The following is a 15,398-nucleotide window of genomic DNA, read 5'->3' on the forward strand; positions in this document are numbered from 1 at the left end:
GGCAAGGAATATCAAAAATTCCATCCAGCTGAGTAAGGGATGTGTAGCTCTCCGGATTGGACGTCCCGGCTCGGGTGAGATAGAAGCTAGTCGACGTCACGAATATGTAATGAGGCACGATAAAGATGGAAGCCTCAGCGAAGTCGCGCGAGTCGCGTTCCCTTGTGAAAATCTAAATATTCTATTGTTTACCGGGTGCGAAATATGCCTAAAGGACGTAATGGTGAAATTCCTTTACCGGAAGGTTGGGATATTGGTACCGATTTCGACGGGAAAGTGTATTTCATCGATCACATCAACAAGCAAACTACTTGGATAGACCCCCGAGACAGGTGAGCTAAGCCTATCTCAGGAATGTGTGCCCTGATCGTGTCTCTTAAGTTAATCCCGGAATTCCACGAATATTTTAAACCGCCGAGTTTAGCGCCCAATCCTAAGCCTATTATCCTTCAATTATAGACCTTTTCCCTTAAATTATAGAACGCTTCTAAAAATTTAGCTAGTAAGAAAGCCGTAAAAGCATCCAAAATTTGCGTAATTCTTTTTTTGAAGTAATATATTCTCTTACGGAAATTCACCCAGGCCACGCTGCATTCCAGAACGGGGCCGAGTCTATTATTAAGCTCGGAGGGGTGTCGGGTTGCGGGGTTTGATGTCGACGGCAGACTTCTTTTGTTTATTTATTTTTTGACGGTTTAAAGCCCCATTAAGGACCGGGATTAGTCGTTTTTAAGCCTAATCTAAATATTTTAAACGAAGGAACTAAGGTTACTGTCTTATTTACTAAAGAATTTATTATCCCACGCTCTTATCTACCCTTAAAAGTAAATAGAAGCCATCCATAGCCTTCTCTAGAATGAATCTCCCCAAAGAGTCCAAAATCGCGAAATGAAATATGTATTAGCCCCTAGGGGTATTGCGCTAAAATCCTGCGTAATCGTTACAGGCTTGGGTTGGAAATTTAGAAGAAAAAACTTTTATAGTTAATTGGTTATTGAATAATCGAGAATTTTTATAAAATTTCTTGGACAATCTGAATTTTAACTTAGTTGACAATATATCGGGGTGAAAGTTTGGGGTAAGAGATTAGTGTAGCGGGACACCTGGAAATTCCATGAATGCAAAAGGGAATTTTTAAGAGGGATTTCCAATAATATAAAGTTGTGTGAAATTCAAAATACCTTTCCTATGAATAACAGGGAAAAAACCTTATATTTTCTAGACAGGAAATTATAGAACTAGTGATTTATTTTCCTTTAATCTTTTGTTAAACCCCAAAAAAAATTCTCAGTTGCTGTAGTCATCAAATCGTCACCAGTAATTGTGTATATAATTTTAGATAAATATTGAAAGAGTTACTCAATCATTAAATTTTCAGACATACGATCATAACAGGGCAAATAACTTAGATAAGACTAAAATGAAGTGCCTTCTAAAGAAGCATGCATTATCTTTATCAATAGCGGTTAGATCAGGTTTCATAATTAACTACAGTGCCCTACCATATTTATATTTGCATTTACCGCCAGTGATAACATTCCACGACAATGGGATCTTAAGAGCAGAGCGTAGACGTTTATTTAAAGATACTACCAAACGTTGTGTGCGTGTCTAACACTATAGTATAGATTATAAACTATATATTATACAATTGGGTTCATTTCTTAATCAAAAAATGCACATATTATAATCACTAGTTGAATAGAAATGTATTTTCAAAAAGTGTGTTCTTTGTTTGGGTCCGAACTCTGTTCATCAGGGTTTATACAAACCTGGAAAACTAAGGGAAATAATTTCATGACAAAAAAACTCGGGGAAATTTAGAATTTTGCTGTGAAGGGGTTGCTTCAACTAATATATATATATATATATAAACCACTTCTGTTGTTATTAACATGGGTTTAATTACACGCCCCTTTGGAGTCGCATAACTCTGGTTTTATTAGAAATACGGGGATATCCTTTGAGTATGTCATAGTCCTATTTGTCCCCTTTCGAAGGATACTAATTACTTGGGGTTACAGCAAACGGGGGTCGAGTAATTAAGCTTGCTTCAACTATAAAGAAAAAACCCCACTCCTGTTGTTATTAACATTGGTTTAATTTAATTACACGCCCCTTTGGAGTCGCATAATTCTGGTTTTATTAGAAATACGGGGATATCCTTTGAGTATGTCATAGTTCTATTTGTCCCCTTTCGAAGGATACTAATTACTTGGGGTTACAGCAAACGGGGGTCGAGTAATTAAGCTTGCTTCAACTATAAAGAAAAAAACCCCACTTCTGTTGTTATTAACATTGGTTTAATTTAATTACACGCCCCTTTGGAGTTTGGAGTCGCATAACTCTGGTTTTATTAGAAATACGGGGATATCCTTTGAGTATGTCACAGTCCTATTTGTCCCCTTTCAAAGGATACTAATTACTTGGGGTTACATGAAACGGGGGGTCGCGTAATTATGCAAAATGTTCGTTAACATTCGCTCCATAAGATAGTCCATACATTGGAGAAAAAAAACCCTGTAAATCACGGGGAAATCTGTTTTCCAAAAGTTGTATGAACCCTGTTCATTATAGAGTTCATAGCGGAAAATACTGCAAGTGTGATATTCCCTTTAAAGGGAGGGTGAAGTAGAAAATCAAGTGATTTTTTTTTATCGATTCTTCTACTAATTATAAGACCAGTCTGCATAGTGAAAGCTTCAGGAAATACTTCCAAATGATTTTAAAATTCAAATTAGGTTCGGATTTTAGGGATAATTTTAAAGAAGGACCTCAGACCAATCACGTAACGCCCTGCCTTTTTGTTAAGAAAATTCTCTACTTCACCCTCCCTTTAAAAATGTGCTGTTAATTTAGAAAGTGAAATTAAGAAATGACGGGAATTTAAGGATTTCACTCCAAAAAAAAAAATAATTCATATTTAAAAATATAAAAATGAAGATGAACACAAGTAAAATCAAATTTGAAGGTCCGCTGACTCTTTGTGCAAAGTTCAGGGAATTTGAAAAAGGAAAAAAAGAATAACTCAACCCCATTGTTTTAATTCTTGGCTGGAAACATTTAGCTTACAAATAAAATCAGTTTAATGGGTACGCGTGAAATTCCTTGAGTCATCCAGTTTGATTCTTTTTTTTTTTTTAAATAAAAACAAAAGGTTCACAAAACCACAATCCTTCGCTGATTGTACTGGAGATGAATTGCCGTTTGGGTGGGAAGAATGTTTTGATTCGCAAATTGGAATTTATTATATTGATCATATTAATCGTAAGTTTCCAATTAGCGTTTGAATAAAAATGAAAAAACATTGGGGGAATATATTGGGTTGATGTTGTTGTCAAATTTGAACAGAAACAAATCAAATAGAAGACCCTAGACAACAATGGCGGCAATTGCAAGAAGCAATGTTAAAAGACTATCTACTAACTGCCCAAGATGACTTAGATGTAAATTTCAACTTTATTAAACGCGTTTTTTACGGAGTTTTTTTTAAATCTTCTGTCTTAAACCATTTTAGGCCAAAAGAGAAATCTTTGACGTAAAACAGCAAAGATTATCTCTGGCCAAAGACGAATATCGGCATTTAAACGCGGCTCTCCATGGCTTGACTACCTGCCATTCCAGCGTTAGTCTGTGTTCTACAGGATCAGCTGGCTCAAGCGCCAGTAGCACGGCTACAAAATATGATCCTGACTTGCTCAAAGCTGATGTGGCATTGGCCAAGGACAGAGTATCGCGTTTGAAACGAGAATTGGAACAAATTCGCACTGAAATGCAGTACAAAGAACAAGGTCTCGAAGCTTTAGTCCAGTAAGTACTTGACCACAGTCAAGTTTAGTTGTTATCTTATTCATTATATAGACATAATGGTTTAAGGTTAACCTTTAACCTCGTTTTTAAAGGGTTGATCAACAGTTTTCTGGTCAACCTGGTGGATATAGTTTAGCCGAAGCTCAAGCTATCATGGAAGAGCTAAGAAATATCAGGAAATCTCTTAATAGTGGCGAGAAAGAGAAGGCAGAACTCATGCAGGTCAGTTTTTTTACCTCCTACAGTGCGCCAGAGAAAGAGGGGGTTCACCTGGCAATGCATAAACTAATCTCACCTCACCTACCTGCAAGGGCGCGATCTTTATCTGTTTTGTGGGAGGGGTAGAGTAGTTCATCTTTCTTACATATTAAAATAACACAAAACGTTCTAGAAATTTATAAAAGTATTTTACCCCTCTGTTCCTTGGTGGTCAATTGATTGACAGGTTAAAAGGGGTAAGGGGTAATTCGTTCCTCTTCAAGCTATAATGGGTTGTGTTTGCTGCCCTATATTTATTTATTTTTATTAAGCTTTAAGAAGGGAAGGGAAAAATAGACCTTTTTGACAGAAAAAAAGGGGTGGGCAACTGTAAGTAAGTATGGGGACATACAAGGGGGTTGGTATATTGTCATCATCTCTGCCTTTCTCATGATATAAAGAGACTAAGGCGCAGGCGCCAAAAAGAGGGATGAAAGGCAGGGTTTTACTACTCTGACTTGCATTGAAATGGTCTATAGAATAGTGTGGGGTTGAGAGGGTTGTAGACTCATTGTGTATCCATCCCTATGGGTAGCTATTGTAAGAAAGGGCTACTGTAAGCGCACAGCAGGGGATGTCCCTGTCCCTGAGCTAAGAGATAAGAAGGGTATGATGTCTTGTATACTAGTGTTGTCATTATCTTGCAATGTATCTCGCTTTTATGGCTTCAATTTAACAAAAGGCATAAACGGAGGTTTGTTTGTTTATTTCTTTGTTTAACAGAGTCTTGCAAGGTTGAAAGATGACCTGACAAGATTGCAACCCTCACCTGATGTATCAACTCTCAGTATACCTCATGAAAAGTTAAATACAGCGTCCCAAACTGACCTGTCTGGAGAGGTAAATATCATATTTAATATTTGTGGGATTGAGAGTTCAAAGGTTGAAATAAGTAATTCGATCATTTAAAAGTCTTTAATTATGTCTTTTATATCAAATTAATAAGTGGGAGGGAGAGTTCAAAGGTTGGGAGGGAGAGTTCAAAGGTTGGGAGGGAGAGTTCAAAGGTTGGGTAGGGAGAGTTCAAAGGTTGGGTAGGGAGAGTTCAAAGGTTGGGTAGGGAGAGTTCAAAGGTTGGGTAGGGAGAGTTCAAAGGTTGGGTAGGGAGAGTTCAAAGGTTGGGTAGGGAGAGTTCAAAGGTTGGGTAGGGAGAGTTCAAAGGTTGGGTAGGGAGAGTTCAAAGGTTGGGAGGGAGAGTTCAAAAGGTTTTTCAAAGGTTGGGAGGGAGGGTTCAAAGGTTGGGAGGGAGGGTTCAAAGGTTGGGAGGGAGGGTTCAAAGGTTGGGAGGGAGAGTTCAAAGGTTGGGAGGGAGAGTTCAAAGGTTGGGAGGGAGAGTTCAAAGGTTGGGAGGGAGAGTTCAAAGGTTGGGAGGGAGAGTTCAAAAGGTTGGGAGGGAGGGTTCAAAGGTTGGGAGGGAGGGTTCAAAGGTTGGGAGGGAGGGAGGGTTCAAAGGTTTTTTTCAAAGGTTGGGAGGGAGGGAGGATTCAAAGGTTGGGAGGGAGGGAGGGTTCAAAGGTTTTTTCAAAGGTTGGGAGGGAGGAAGGGTTCAAAGGTTGGGAGGGAGGAAGGGTTCAAAGGTTGGGAGGGAGGAAGGGTTCAAAGGTTTTTCAAAGGTTGAAATAAGTAACTAATTTAAAGTTTTTAATTAAATCTTCTTCAGTTTGCTCCTTTGGGCGCGCGTTTGGCGGAAATGGCGCGAATGAGGCTTCAATATGACGAAGCTCGTAAACAAGTTCATAGAATTCAACAAGAATTAGCTGATCTTGAAGACAAAATGGCTCCTGGTCAAGTTGAATCTGATAAAGATAGGTAAGTCCGAAATTTACTTTTAATTATAATTACTTAGGAAGTTAACGCTAATTAAAGATTCCCCCGCTAAGTAGTTTAAATCTAGTTAGTTTACTTTAAAACCTAATTTTTGTAAATTAGTAGCTTTACTTGGATTATAAGCAGAGGTAAGTCATTTAGGCCTGAAATTAAACAGCGTTATTTAATTTTAATTATAATTAAGTGGGATTATCGAATACGATATCTATCTCTATGTCTATGTCTTAAAAAAACGTCTATAAAATTTGGCCGTTTACCGTAATTGCATTGCTTTTTAAGTATAATTATATGCATGGTTGTTGTTGGTTGGCTTTGAAGAAGCAAGCTTTGCTTTTTGCCATAAAGATAAACTTTCTTCGTTACGCATGACTGCATTTCTATTCAAGCTTAAAAACATTACCATTTAGAAATAATAAGAAAAGGCAAGCGACGTATTGCAATTTTAATCTTGGGACTACCCTAGTTTATTTTTTTTATATATATATATATGCAAATTTTAAATTTTAATCAAGGACAACATAATTTTAATATTTTTTAATGTTATTAGCGGTAATGGAAATTTTTAACACGGTTAGATGTAATATTTAGCAGTTGGTGATGGCTTTTTTTAATAATAATAATAATTATTATTATTATTGGCTTTAATGATAAGGAGTTCATTAGTCTGAACGTTTTAATTAACGCAAAAAAAGGTCAAAGGTGAAGGTTTTTACTTTTTTATTTTATTTACTAAATTTGTTATTACGATGCTCTCTATTCGAAGAGTGCAACATTTTCTCTTGGTTTTTAGACACTAGTAATTAAAATTTTAGTTAGTGTTAGATTAGTTTTAGTAAAGCAATCGCCCTTTTAATTTAATATTTAAGAAATATTATTTTAATTATTGTTTTGCATTGAGAAATATTTTTGTTACCGCTGAAAATATTTTTCTCAAAAAAAAAATTCTTTCTCTCTCTTTTTATTTTTTCTTTATCGTTGATTCGTTGATGGCCTGCATGAAACTTTTCAATGTTAAATCAAAAAAACACACACGATACTGTTCGGAAAACAAAAAAACACAATGTGTGCATGTCTAGGCTGCTTCTGATTCAAGAAAAGGAGCAGTTATTACGAGAACTTCGTAGCATCAATCTTAAAGGACGAAGCAACGTTGAAATAGCCGCTGTTCATTCGGAAATATCCAAACTCGAACAAGATCTAGGCAATGCCATGGAAATGTCTAATAGAGCAATTGCCGATAGGTGAGAGATGACCATGAGATACCCCCCCCAAAAACCAAATCCCCCTCCGTGATTAACTAACCTTTACTCTTCGTGCATTTCTTTGCGCCTTTATTTAATTTTCTCTTCTTTCCTATGGTGTTTGGGAATGAATTTTGGGAGACTTAGATTAATTAGATCGGAAGTTTTGGACAAGGCTTAAATTTTTTTTGAATGTTTAGGTTAAGGTTACACGAACAAAAGAATCTACTACTACAAAAATTACGTGACTCTATGAGGTTAACTACCTATTTAGAATCGCAACTGAAAAGGTATTGATAACTAGAAAACTTTCGTCTAAAAGGGGCTGTAGTTGTTTGAAAGCCAAGGCTTAAACTAAGCCTTGGTTTTAGCGATTATGTTCCCTATTAGATGAAGGGTTTTTGCGAATCTGTTTAGCGCCCGGTAATGATGAACCTAATCGTGCTTGTTCTTGATTAGTCTTTCGGCCAGCACTTTATCAGTGTCTTCGAGCAGCTCATTAGGTTCTTTGAGTACGGGCTCACTGTCAGCCAGCAGTAAAGGCTCTTTAAGCAGTCTTAGTTTCACGGACATTTACGGTTTCCCTCAATGTACTGCCGACCCAACGCTTCACGACCTTCAAAAGCGAATCGGTTACTTGTTACAGGGTGGAAATAATCGTAACCCTAATGTCCCTAATCCAACTCCTTTATCAACGACCCAAGAAGGTGTTCCCGCCCAACCGGGTCTCTTACCGACCAGCGGTCCTTCACTATCACCGCGTTCGTCTTTATCTTCAATCTCGCCACCTTTATCTCCGTACGATTACGGTCCCCCACCGAGTTACGAACTAACAAACTTGGAAAGACAGAGACGATTGTTAAGTGCCGGTCTCGAAGAGTGTCTCGCGGATTTGAAAATTCTGGGTGTTCCAGGAGAATCTCTCGAACATAGACTTCATCCTTCGAGCGCGGTAGTGTCGTCGGGCGCCACCTCATTACCAGTTGTTAATTGGTCATTACCTCATCATTCTCTTCAACAAGATTCTTCTTCGAACACTCGTGCCATTTTCGAACTGAGCGGGGATTCGGCTATGAGTGCGAGTAGTCAACCTCCCCTTAGTCCCATTTGTGAACTCGCGACCGACGCGGACATTATTCAAGCTAGTGGTTTTAATAACTGTGCCAATAGAAGTGTTTCCGCCGCCGTCAGTGATGAATCTGTCGCCGGGGATAGTGGAGTTTTTGAAGCTTCCAACAAACGGTGAGTTCAATGTTTTCTTATTGACCGGTGGTGGGTTTTTCAATGTTTTGGGTCGAATTTCGGGGTTTCCAGCGAATTTTCGCTATGTCCATTTAGTGGTTTGATGATAGTACGCTAGTTTTTAAGGGTTTGAAGTGAAATTCACAGTTTACATAGAACTTCCGCGATGTCCAGTTAGTTTTTTGATGATAGTACGCTAGTTTTTAATTGATTGAAGTGAAATTCACAGTTTACATAGAACTTCCGCGATGTCCAGTTAGTTTTTTGATGATGGCATCATAGTTTTTAAGGTTTTTGTGTTCAATTACGGAGTTTCCAGCAAACTTTCGCGATGTCCAGTTAGTATTTTGATGATAGTACGCTAGTTTTTAACGGTTTGTGTTCAAATACCGAGTTTCCAGTTAACTTACGCGATGTCCAGTTAGTTTTTTGTATTATTATTAAAGATCCCGGACTGTCAGGTACTTTTATCGGACATTTCCGAACACTGGTCATATAAAACCAGCCGTATAATGTTTTACGGGCCTTGCAAATAATATCGAATTTTGAGCTGAGCTTTTATTGAAATCAAACGAAAACCACATATTCCCCTAATCTTCATTCAATCTGATAATAATCTAGATATTATCAAAACCTTCAACCCTCCACTTCAAAATTTTAATCTTTGAATCGCAATAAAACAACTACTATAAAACAAATACTTTTTTCATATCCCCCCCCCCCCGATTAAAATTGGGGGAAAATACCATTAAAAACGCATTTTTTGACGTTCTAAACAAATAACCACAAAAGAGGAAAAAGGTCTGATGACCCGAACGCTTCTTGGGCCTGGCTAAGATACCCTTAATGGAAATCCAAAATTAATAACACAAAAGGTCTAGCTAGCTAGACATCGGCAGACAACAATCACTTTGTGTTTTATTTATTTCTCATTTCGTTTAATGCCTGAAAAATTCCTACATAAACTAATCCCATTAAATTTCAATTTAATTTCAAAGCGACGCGAGAAAGAACTAAAAGACTCGATTGCTTTAGCCCTAAGCTTCTCCAGCCAGTATAGGTTAGTTTAGTTTAGTTTTAAAGGAACATTAATAGCTTTTTATAAGTTTGGAACGGGGAGGAATTTTTCCTCATTCTATAATGAATCCCATTACTCTGGTATTTCCTTTTTGGTTTTTTATTTTATTTTACCCCGTAAAAGGAAGTTTAGGAACCTTCGACGCCGATTTTTTTTATTTTAAATTTTGTATTCTTAATAAAATAGTTTCTTTTTTTATTATTTTTATGATGTCTGGAACGAAGGCTAAAGATAATAGCGGTTAGGTAACTAATATTAAAGGGCAGGTGTCACAGATTTTATCAATTTCATATCGGTTGAATATTTTGTAATGTAAAATTCGTGTACCCCGCGCACCGTGTTCAGAACACGTGTGTTTTGAATAGAGAACGCTGTTAAAAGATTGTGGCCGGTTTTATAGAATGTCTTCTCCCATTAGCCCTCAAAATGGCTGAGAATTTAACGGAACTAAAACGTATTGCCCCTTTTACTTGAAATTAGCTGAGAAAATTAAACTGATCCGAAACGTAGTTGTCACTTTTACCTCAAAATGGCGGAAAAACTTTAAAGAATGGCTCCTCCACTTTCCCTCAAAATGGCAAAGATCTTTGGGAGAAGACGGCCGATTGGCTAATTGGTGGACAGACTAGCCTTTCAATCTGTAAGGCTTTCCGCCATTTTGAGGGAAAGGGTAGGAACCGTTCTTAAGCCGCATATCCCCTGTCCAATATAGGTTGCATTGAACTTTTTTGTGAACGCTTCCTGAGACTGTTTCTTTAAAAAAACAGTCATGGGCTCGGCGTTGATTATGTTAGACTTTAACCAAGAGAGAGAGAAAAATTTTGGTATTTTTAAGACTTATTTTATTTCTTTTTCGCTCGCTTACTAATGAGCGAAGTATTATAATGCCTTTGATTTTTATCTCTCTGTCGAACTGAAGGAATTTTTCGAGGCATTAATAAGACCAAATTTTTCAAAACATCTACATTCTACTTAAGAAGATTGGCAAGACTTTCTTGGCATCTTGCCATCATGTTAATTAGATATCCCTCGCACGAACCTTGTTTTTTTTTTCCTAAGGCTTCCTATATATATGTTTAGTCTCCTTTAAGGTTAATATTCTTGTTTTTAAAAGTGTTTTTCTTTTTTTGACGTTTTATAAAATTTAAATGTTGAGAGGGTGTGCAGGGTTTTGCTTTGGTAGTTGATTGGTTATCTTGACCTTCTTTGACACAGAACAAAGGACGACCACCTTGGTCTAAGTGAACTTAATTTAGAAACGTCTCAAGTTCAAGTAAAATTGAGGTACGCCATGGAAGATGGTTTACTTCACGTTGGTATCGAAAGGGCGCGAAATTTATCGGCACTTTCAGTTCCCGAAGGTTTTAAAGTGTAAATATTTGTTGTTGCGTCTATGGGGAAATAGGTTAAATATAACGAGCCTTGTTTATAAACATCGCAGGTGTATCAAGGTTGCGTTGTTACCGATCCAGGCTGATATGGTTTGCAATTGCAGTACCGAACCCATAGATAATCTCAGTAAACCTAGAATCGGTGAAACGTTTAGGTTTCCTTTACCTTTGAACAAACTTTACACTAAAACGCTGCAAGTTAACATCTGGTCTGTTAACTGTCTCAATGAGGAAGAGTGTCTGGTATGATTTGTTGATGATTATATTTTTCAACATTACCGACCACGAAATTAGCCTTATTCCTGATCAGCGCCACCTACCCATAGCGGTGACTTTGAGAACTACTGTAAGCGGCAAGCCAATCAGATTTCGCTAAAATCTGGTGACGTCATTTTTGGTAAGACCCGAGAGTGCCAGTCAGTGACGTCACCAGATTTTAGCGACATCTGATTGGCTTGCCGCTTACAGTAGTTCTCAAAGTCGCCGCTATGGGTAGGTGGCGCTGATCAGGAATAAGGCTAATTTGACGTCTCTTTAATTCTTTTGTAAACTGAAACAATAGGGTAGTTCCCAAGTCAGTTTGGCTGATTTCAACCCAGAAAGTATTTCCACAAAATGGTATAATATTCTAAGTTTCCGTTTTATGCAACCCGAACCAGCATTAACGGAGAAAGATAAACAACCCTTAGTTGTAAGTTTTTCGTTTGTTACGTACTTGGGGTGTGGGTTGGGTTTGGGTGTTCTAAAGTAATCTTGGGTGATTACAGAGGAAAGTAAGCGAAGATCGCCACTCGTTCGCGGAATCGATTCAACCACGAATTACCAGTGTTAAGGAAGAAAGCAGCGACGAGTCAACGATAATTTCATCCCAAACATCAACGTTAACTAGAAATCAAGGACCCGCCATTGACTGTGATTTAGGTGAAGAAGTTGAAGTTAGTGAAGGTGAGGGGAGTGCTGTTAGTGAAAGAGATGAGGAGGAGGAAGAGGAGGAGGAGGATGTTGAGGAAGCTGGGGAATCTGGACAAGGAACCACTGAAGATCAAGGCGATTTGGTAAGAATTGTGGTGGTTGGTTTGTGTTGTAAGTAAATCGAAGAAAACTTGAAAACCAATCATTTTTATGTTAGGTTCCTTGCCAAGCTTGTGAAGCCGAACGTTTAGCGGTCAAAGTTGAAATGTTAGATAAGGAAACGAATACAGAGTGCATCTTTATGCCAGCCAGGGCAAAGAAGGCTCAGGTGGCGCCGGCGGACACCGCAGCTCGCGCTGTCGTTATCAAAAGATCACAAACGTTCTCTCCCAGTGCCGCTGTCAATATACATCATTATATTTGCAGGGTAAGTTCATTTTTATGTCAAGTTAGGGTTTAAACTTCGTGACATGTTAGTGTTTACAACATTAACATTAACATTAACATTTATGTTTTTGTTGACAGTTAAATAGAAGTGATAGTGACAGTTCAATGCCATTGTATCGAAAAAGCGTCCCATTTCATCGTAATTCTGTCGAACGTAGAAGTTTAAGATGGAAAAACGTAAGTTAGTTTTAATTGAAACTAAAGAGTGGTTTTACCATGAATTTATTCATGTAACATTCATGTTAATGAATAAATTCATGGTTTTACGGATTTTTTGGGTACTAAGGTTAGTGTTCTATTTAGACTGCCAAAGTTTGCGCTCGACATCATCGAAGTAAACGAACTGTAGGAGTTCAAAGTGGCAATACGCGAACTTCCTTAGATCTGGCTTTAGATTTGAGAGCGTCTCACGCCAAATTGAATCATCTTCAGGAAGAAATAACCAGGTTGAAAGAACTGAAACGACGTCTGGAGGAAGCGAAATCAAAAGGTACATGTTAATATTTCAATGTTAAACTTAATTTTAATCGTCTGTACTTAACTTTTTATCATCGAATCTTTGTTTTTTCAGGAGATACCGAATTGCCAAATTGGTTGAGTGAAAATGAACAATTGCAGCATGTACTTGCGAAAGTAAACTATGATGTAAGATTGTTATTGTAATGAAGAAGTTATATTTGTAATTAAGGGACTGTTATATTCTTTTTTGTTTAACTGTTTCATACTTTCTTTCTTTGTTTGTTTGTTTATTTTATTCAGAGTCAAACTAAACAAGGATCTGAGGAACGTAAGGTAGAAAAATTGTTGCAAAAGACTTCCAAGGATATTTATAAATTAAGGAAAAGTCGAAAGAAGCAACCCGATCTATTAGAAGCGGCATTTAGGTAAGTCTTAATTGATTTTTTTGTTTTTTTAATAATTTATTTTAATGATTAAGGACTTAAAGGGAGGGTGAAGTAGAAAATCAAGTGATTTTTATCGATTCTTCTACCAATTATAAGACCAGTCAAACATTCAGGAAATACCAGTTCCGAATGATTTTAAAATTCAAATTAGGTTCAGATTTTAAGGATAATTTTAAACAAGGACCTCCGACCAATCGCGTAACGCCCTGCCTTTTTATTAACAAAATTCTCGTGGCACGTTCCATGTCTCGCGCCACGATTGTCACATCGCGCGCCTAATTTTATCAAATCTCGTGATAAATTTCATTCAACACGGAACATGCCACGAGAATTTTGTTAACAAAAAGGCAGGGCGTTACGCGATTGGTCGGAGGTCCTTGTTTAAAATTATCCTTAAAATCTGAACCTAATTTGAAATAATTTTAAAATCATTCGGAACCTGTATTTATTTCCTGAATGTTTCACTATGCAGACTGGTCTTATAATTAGTAGAAGAATCGATATAAAATCACTTGATTTTCCACTTCACCCTCCCTTTAAGAATGTTCAAATTGAATTATATATAACATACATGTGTTTATTGTTTAATTATTTTTTTAATTATTTATTAAAAAAAGGGAGAAAATGGCTTTCTTTACGCGCGTAAATATGCTGGTGCCATTACTCCCGCCTGACTCTGACGAGGGTGATACCCCAACTGGAACCCCTTCAGGTACTGTAGAAATTAGAACTAGAAAATTAAAGAGGCCAAAATCTCCAACAACCACCGAACAATCTAATAAAAGTGACGTGGCCGCGGAACGTTTTGATTACGAAGTTGACCCCGAGTTAGGTGTTCAAGTTTAGTAGTTATAGTGCATTTTTTTTTTATTAGCAACGTACGCGTGAATCTTCTTAATGTAAAAATAAATGAAAGAAATTTTCTTTTCGATTCGATTTAAGTTAATTATAATTAATTAATTAAATATTAATTGATAAGGAACGACGACGACGCGACGCGACGCCACGCGACTAATCGAGTTTTTCGAATGAGAAATTTTTATATTTTCGTACCTGATAAATCGGTCGGTGTTTTTACTGTTTTTAGTAGAAAAAAGTGGTTTCTTTTGACACACGGAACGAACTAACTCATTTACGCGTTGACGATAAGGGGTGTTAACTGTTAAGGTGCGTTGTGGTGTGGTGTGAATGTTGCTTATGGACCATATAAAGAACTACTTGTACTTGACTTACTGGTTGGTACGTGTTTTATTTGAAAAAAACAACAAAAAACAAAAGGAATTAATTAAGTTAGAAAAACAACCCCCAAAGCCTTACTTAGGCTTTGAATTAAATTAATCTTCGGAGAAAAGAAAAGAAAACCAAGCTCAGGCTTTAGAAGAAGTTAATTAACGAAGGTTAATTAATTAATTAATTTTTGGTTCAACTTCATGAACCCCATCACCAAAAACGGATTTATGGGATAAGAACGTCGGAGTTAGGGAATTCACTCCCCATCCTCGCATACTTTATTGAGAAACTTCGTCTGCTTATATTTTGACTCCACCCACAAATTCTGTATATAGCTACTTCTAGAGATCGAATTTGTGGGTGGAGTCAAAATATAAGCAGACGAAGTTTCTCAATAAAGTATGCGAGGATGGTACTAGAGGCTAAAGCTACGATCCGACGTTCTTATCCCATAAATCCGTTTTTGCCATCACTAAATAAATATAGAAGCAAAAACGGATTTATGGGATAAGAACGTCGGATCGTAGCTTTAGCCTCTAGTACCATCCAGACTTAGAAATAGCACACGTCCACTGGTCCAAAACCAGTTTATTAATTGCTTGGACTAGTTTTTTAATTCAAAAAGTGCATGGGGGTTACTGGTCCTCGGGACCAGTTTATTAATTGCAAATCTATAGGAGAACAAAGACTGGGACCACTCCGGAGACCAGTTTATTATTTAGGACACTAGGGGGGGTCACTGGTCCCAAGGACTAGTTTAAAAATTATCCTTATTTCTAAGTCTGGACTACCATCCTCGCATACTTTATTGAGAAACTTCGTCTGCTTATATTTTGACTCCACCCACAAATTCGATATCTAGAAGTAGCTATATACAGAATTTGTGGGTGGAGTCAAAATATAAGCAGACGAAGTTTCTCAATAAAGTATGCGAGGATGTGGGGAGTGAATTCGCTAACTCCGACGTTCTTATCCCATAAATCCGTTTTTGATAGATGCAAAATATGGGCAATATTTGTCCCTGCCATTATTAAATGTGCCAATAAATTTTTTTTTT

At 37.3% G+C, this 15,398-nt stretch overlaps 1 protein-coding gene across 2 annotated transcripts; it reads left to right on the forward strand.

Annotated features, from left to right (window-relative positions):
* The first annotated feature begins 69 nt into the window (after window positions 1-69).
* kibra (WW and C2 domain containing protein kibra) lies at window positions 70-14,341 on the forward strand. 2 transcript variants are annotated; one of them, XM_089870208.1, is made up of 20 exons: window positions 70-332; window positions 3,158-3,267; window positions 3,352-3,446; window positions 3,518-3,810; window positions 3,903-4,032; window positions 4,792-4,908; window positions 5,729-5,877; window positions 6,972-7,136; window positions 7,337-7,426; window positions 7,596-8,378; window positions 10,672-10,827; window positions 10,898-11,090; window positions 11,410-11,538; window positions 11,615-11,902; window positions 11,977-12,186; window positions 12,285-12,383; window positions 12,510-12,696; window positions 12,778-12,851; window positions 12,966-13,090; window positions 13,729-14,341. In XM_089870208.1, the coding sequence occupies exons 1-20, from the start codon at window positions 205-207 to the stop codon at window positions 13,955-13,957; spliced, it is 3,750 nt and encodes a 1,249-aa protein (XP_089726334.1). In that variant the 5' UTR covers window positions 70-204; the 3' UTR covers window positions 13,958-14,341. The 2 variants fall into 2 exon arrangements, with proteins under 2 accessions (XP_089726334.1, XP_089726335.1); XM_089870209.1 differs by lacking the exon at window positions 6,972-7,136.
* The last annotated feature ends 1,057 nt before the right edge of the window (window positions 14,342-15,398 follow it).

Source organism: Phalangium opilio, unplaced genomic scaffold (assembly GCF_054372755.1).
Source record: "Phalangium opilio isolate 3A_F unplaced genomic scaffold, DU_Popi_V2 ptg000031l_1, whole genome shotgun sequence".
NCBI lineage: Eukaryota > Metazoa > Arthropoda > Arachnida > Opiliones > Phalangiidae > Phalangium > Phalangium opilio.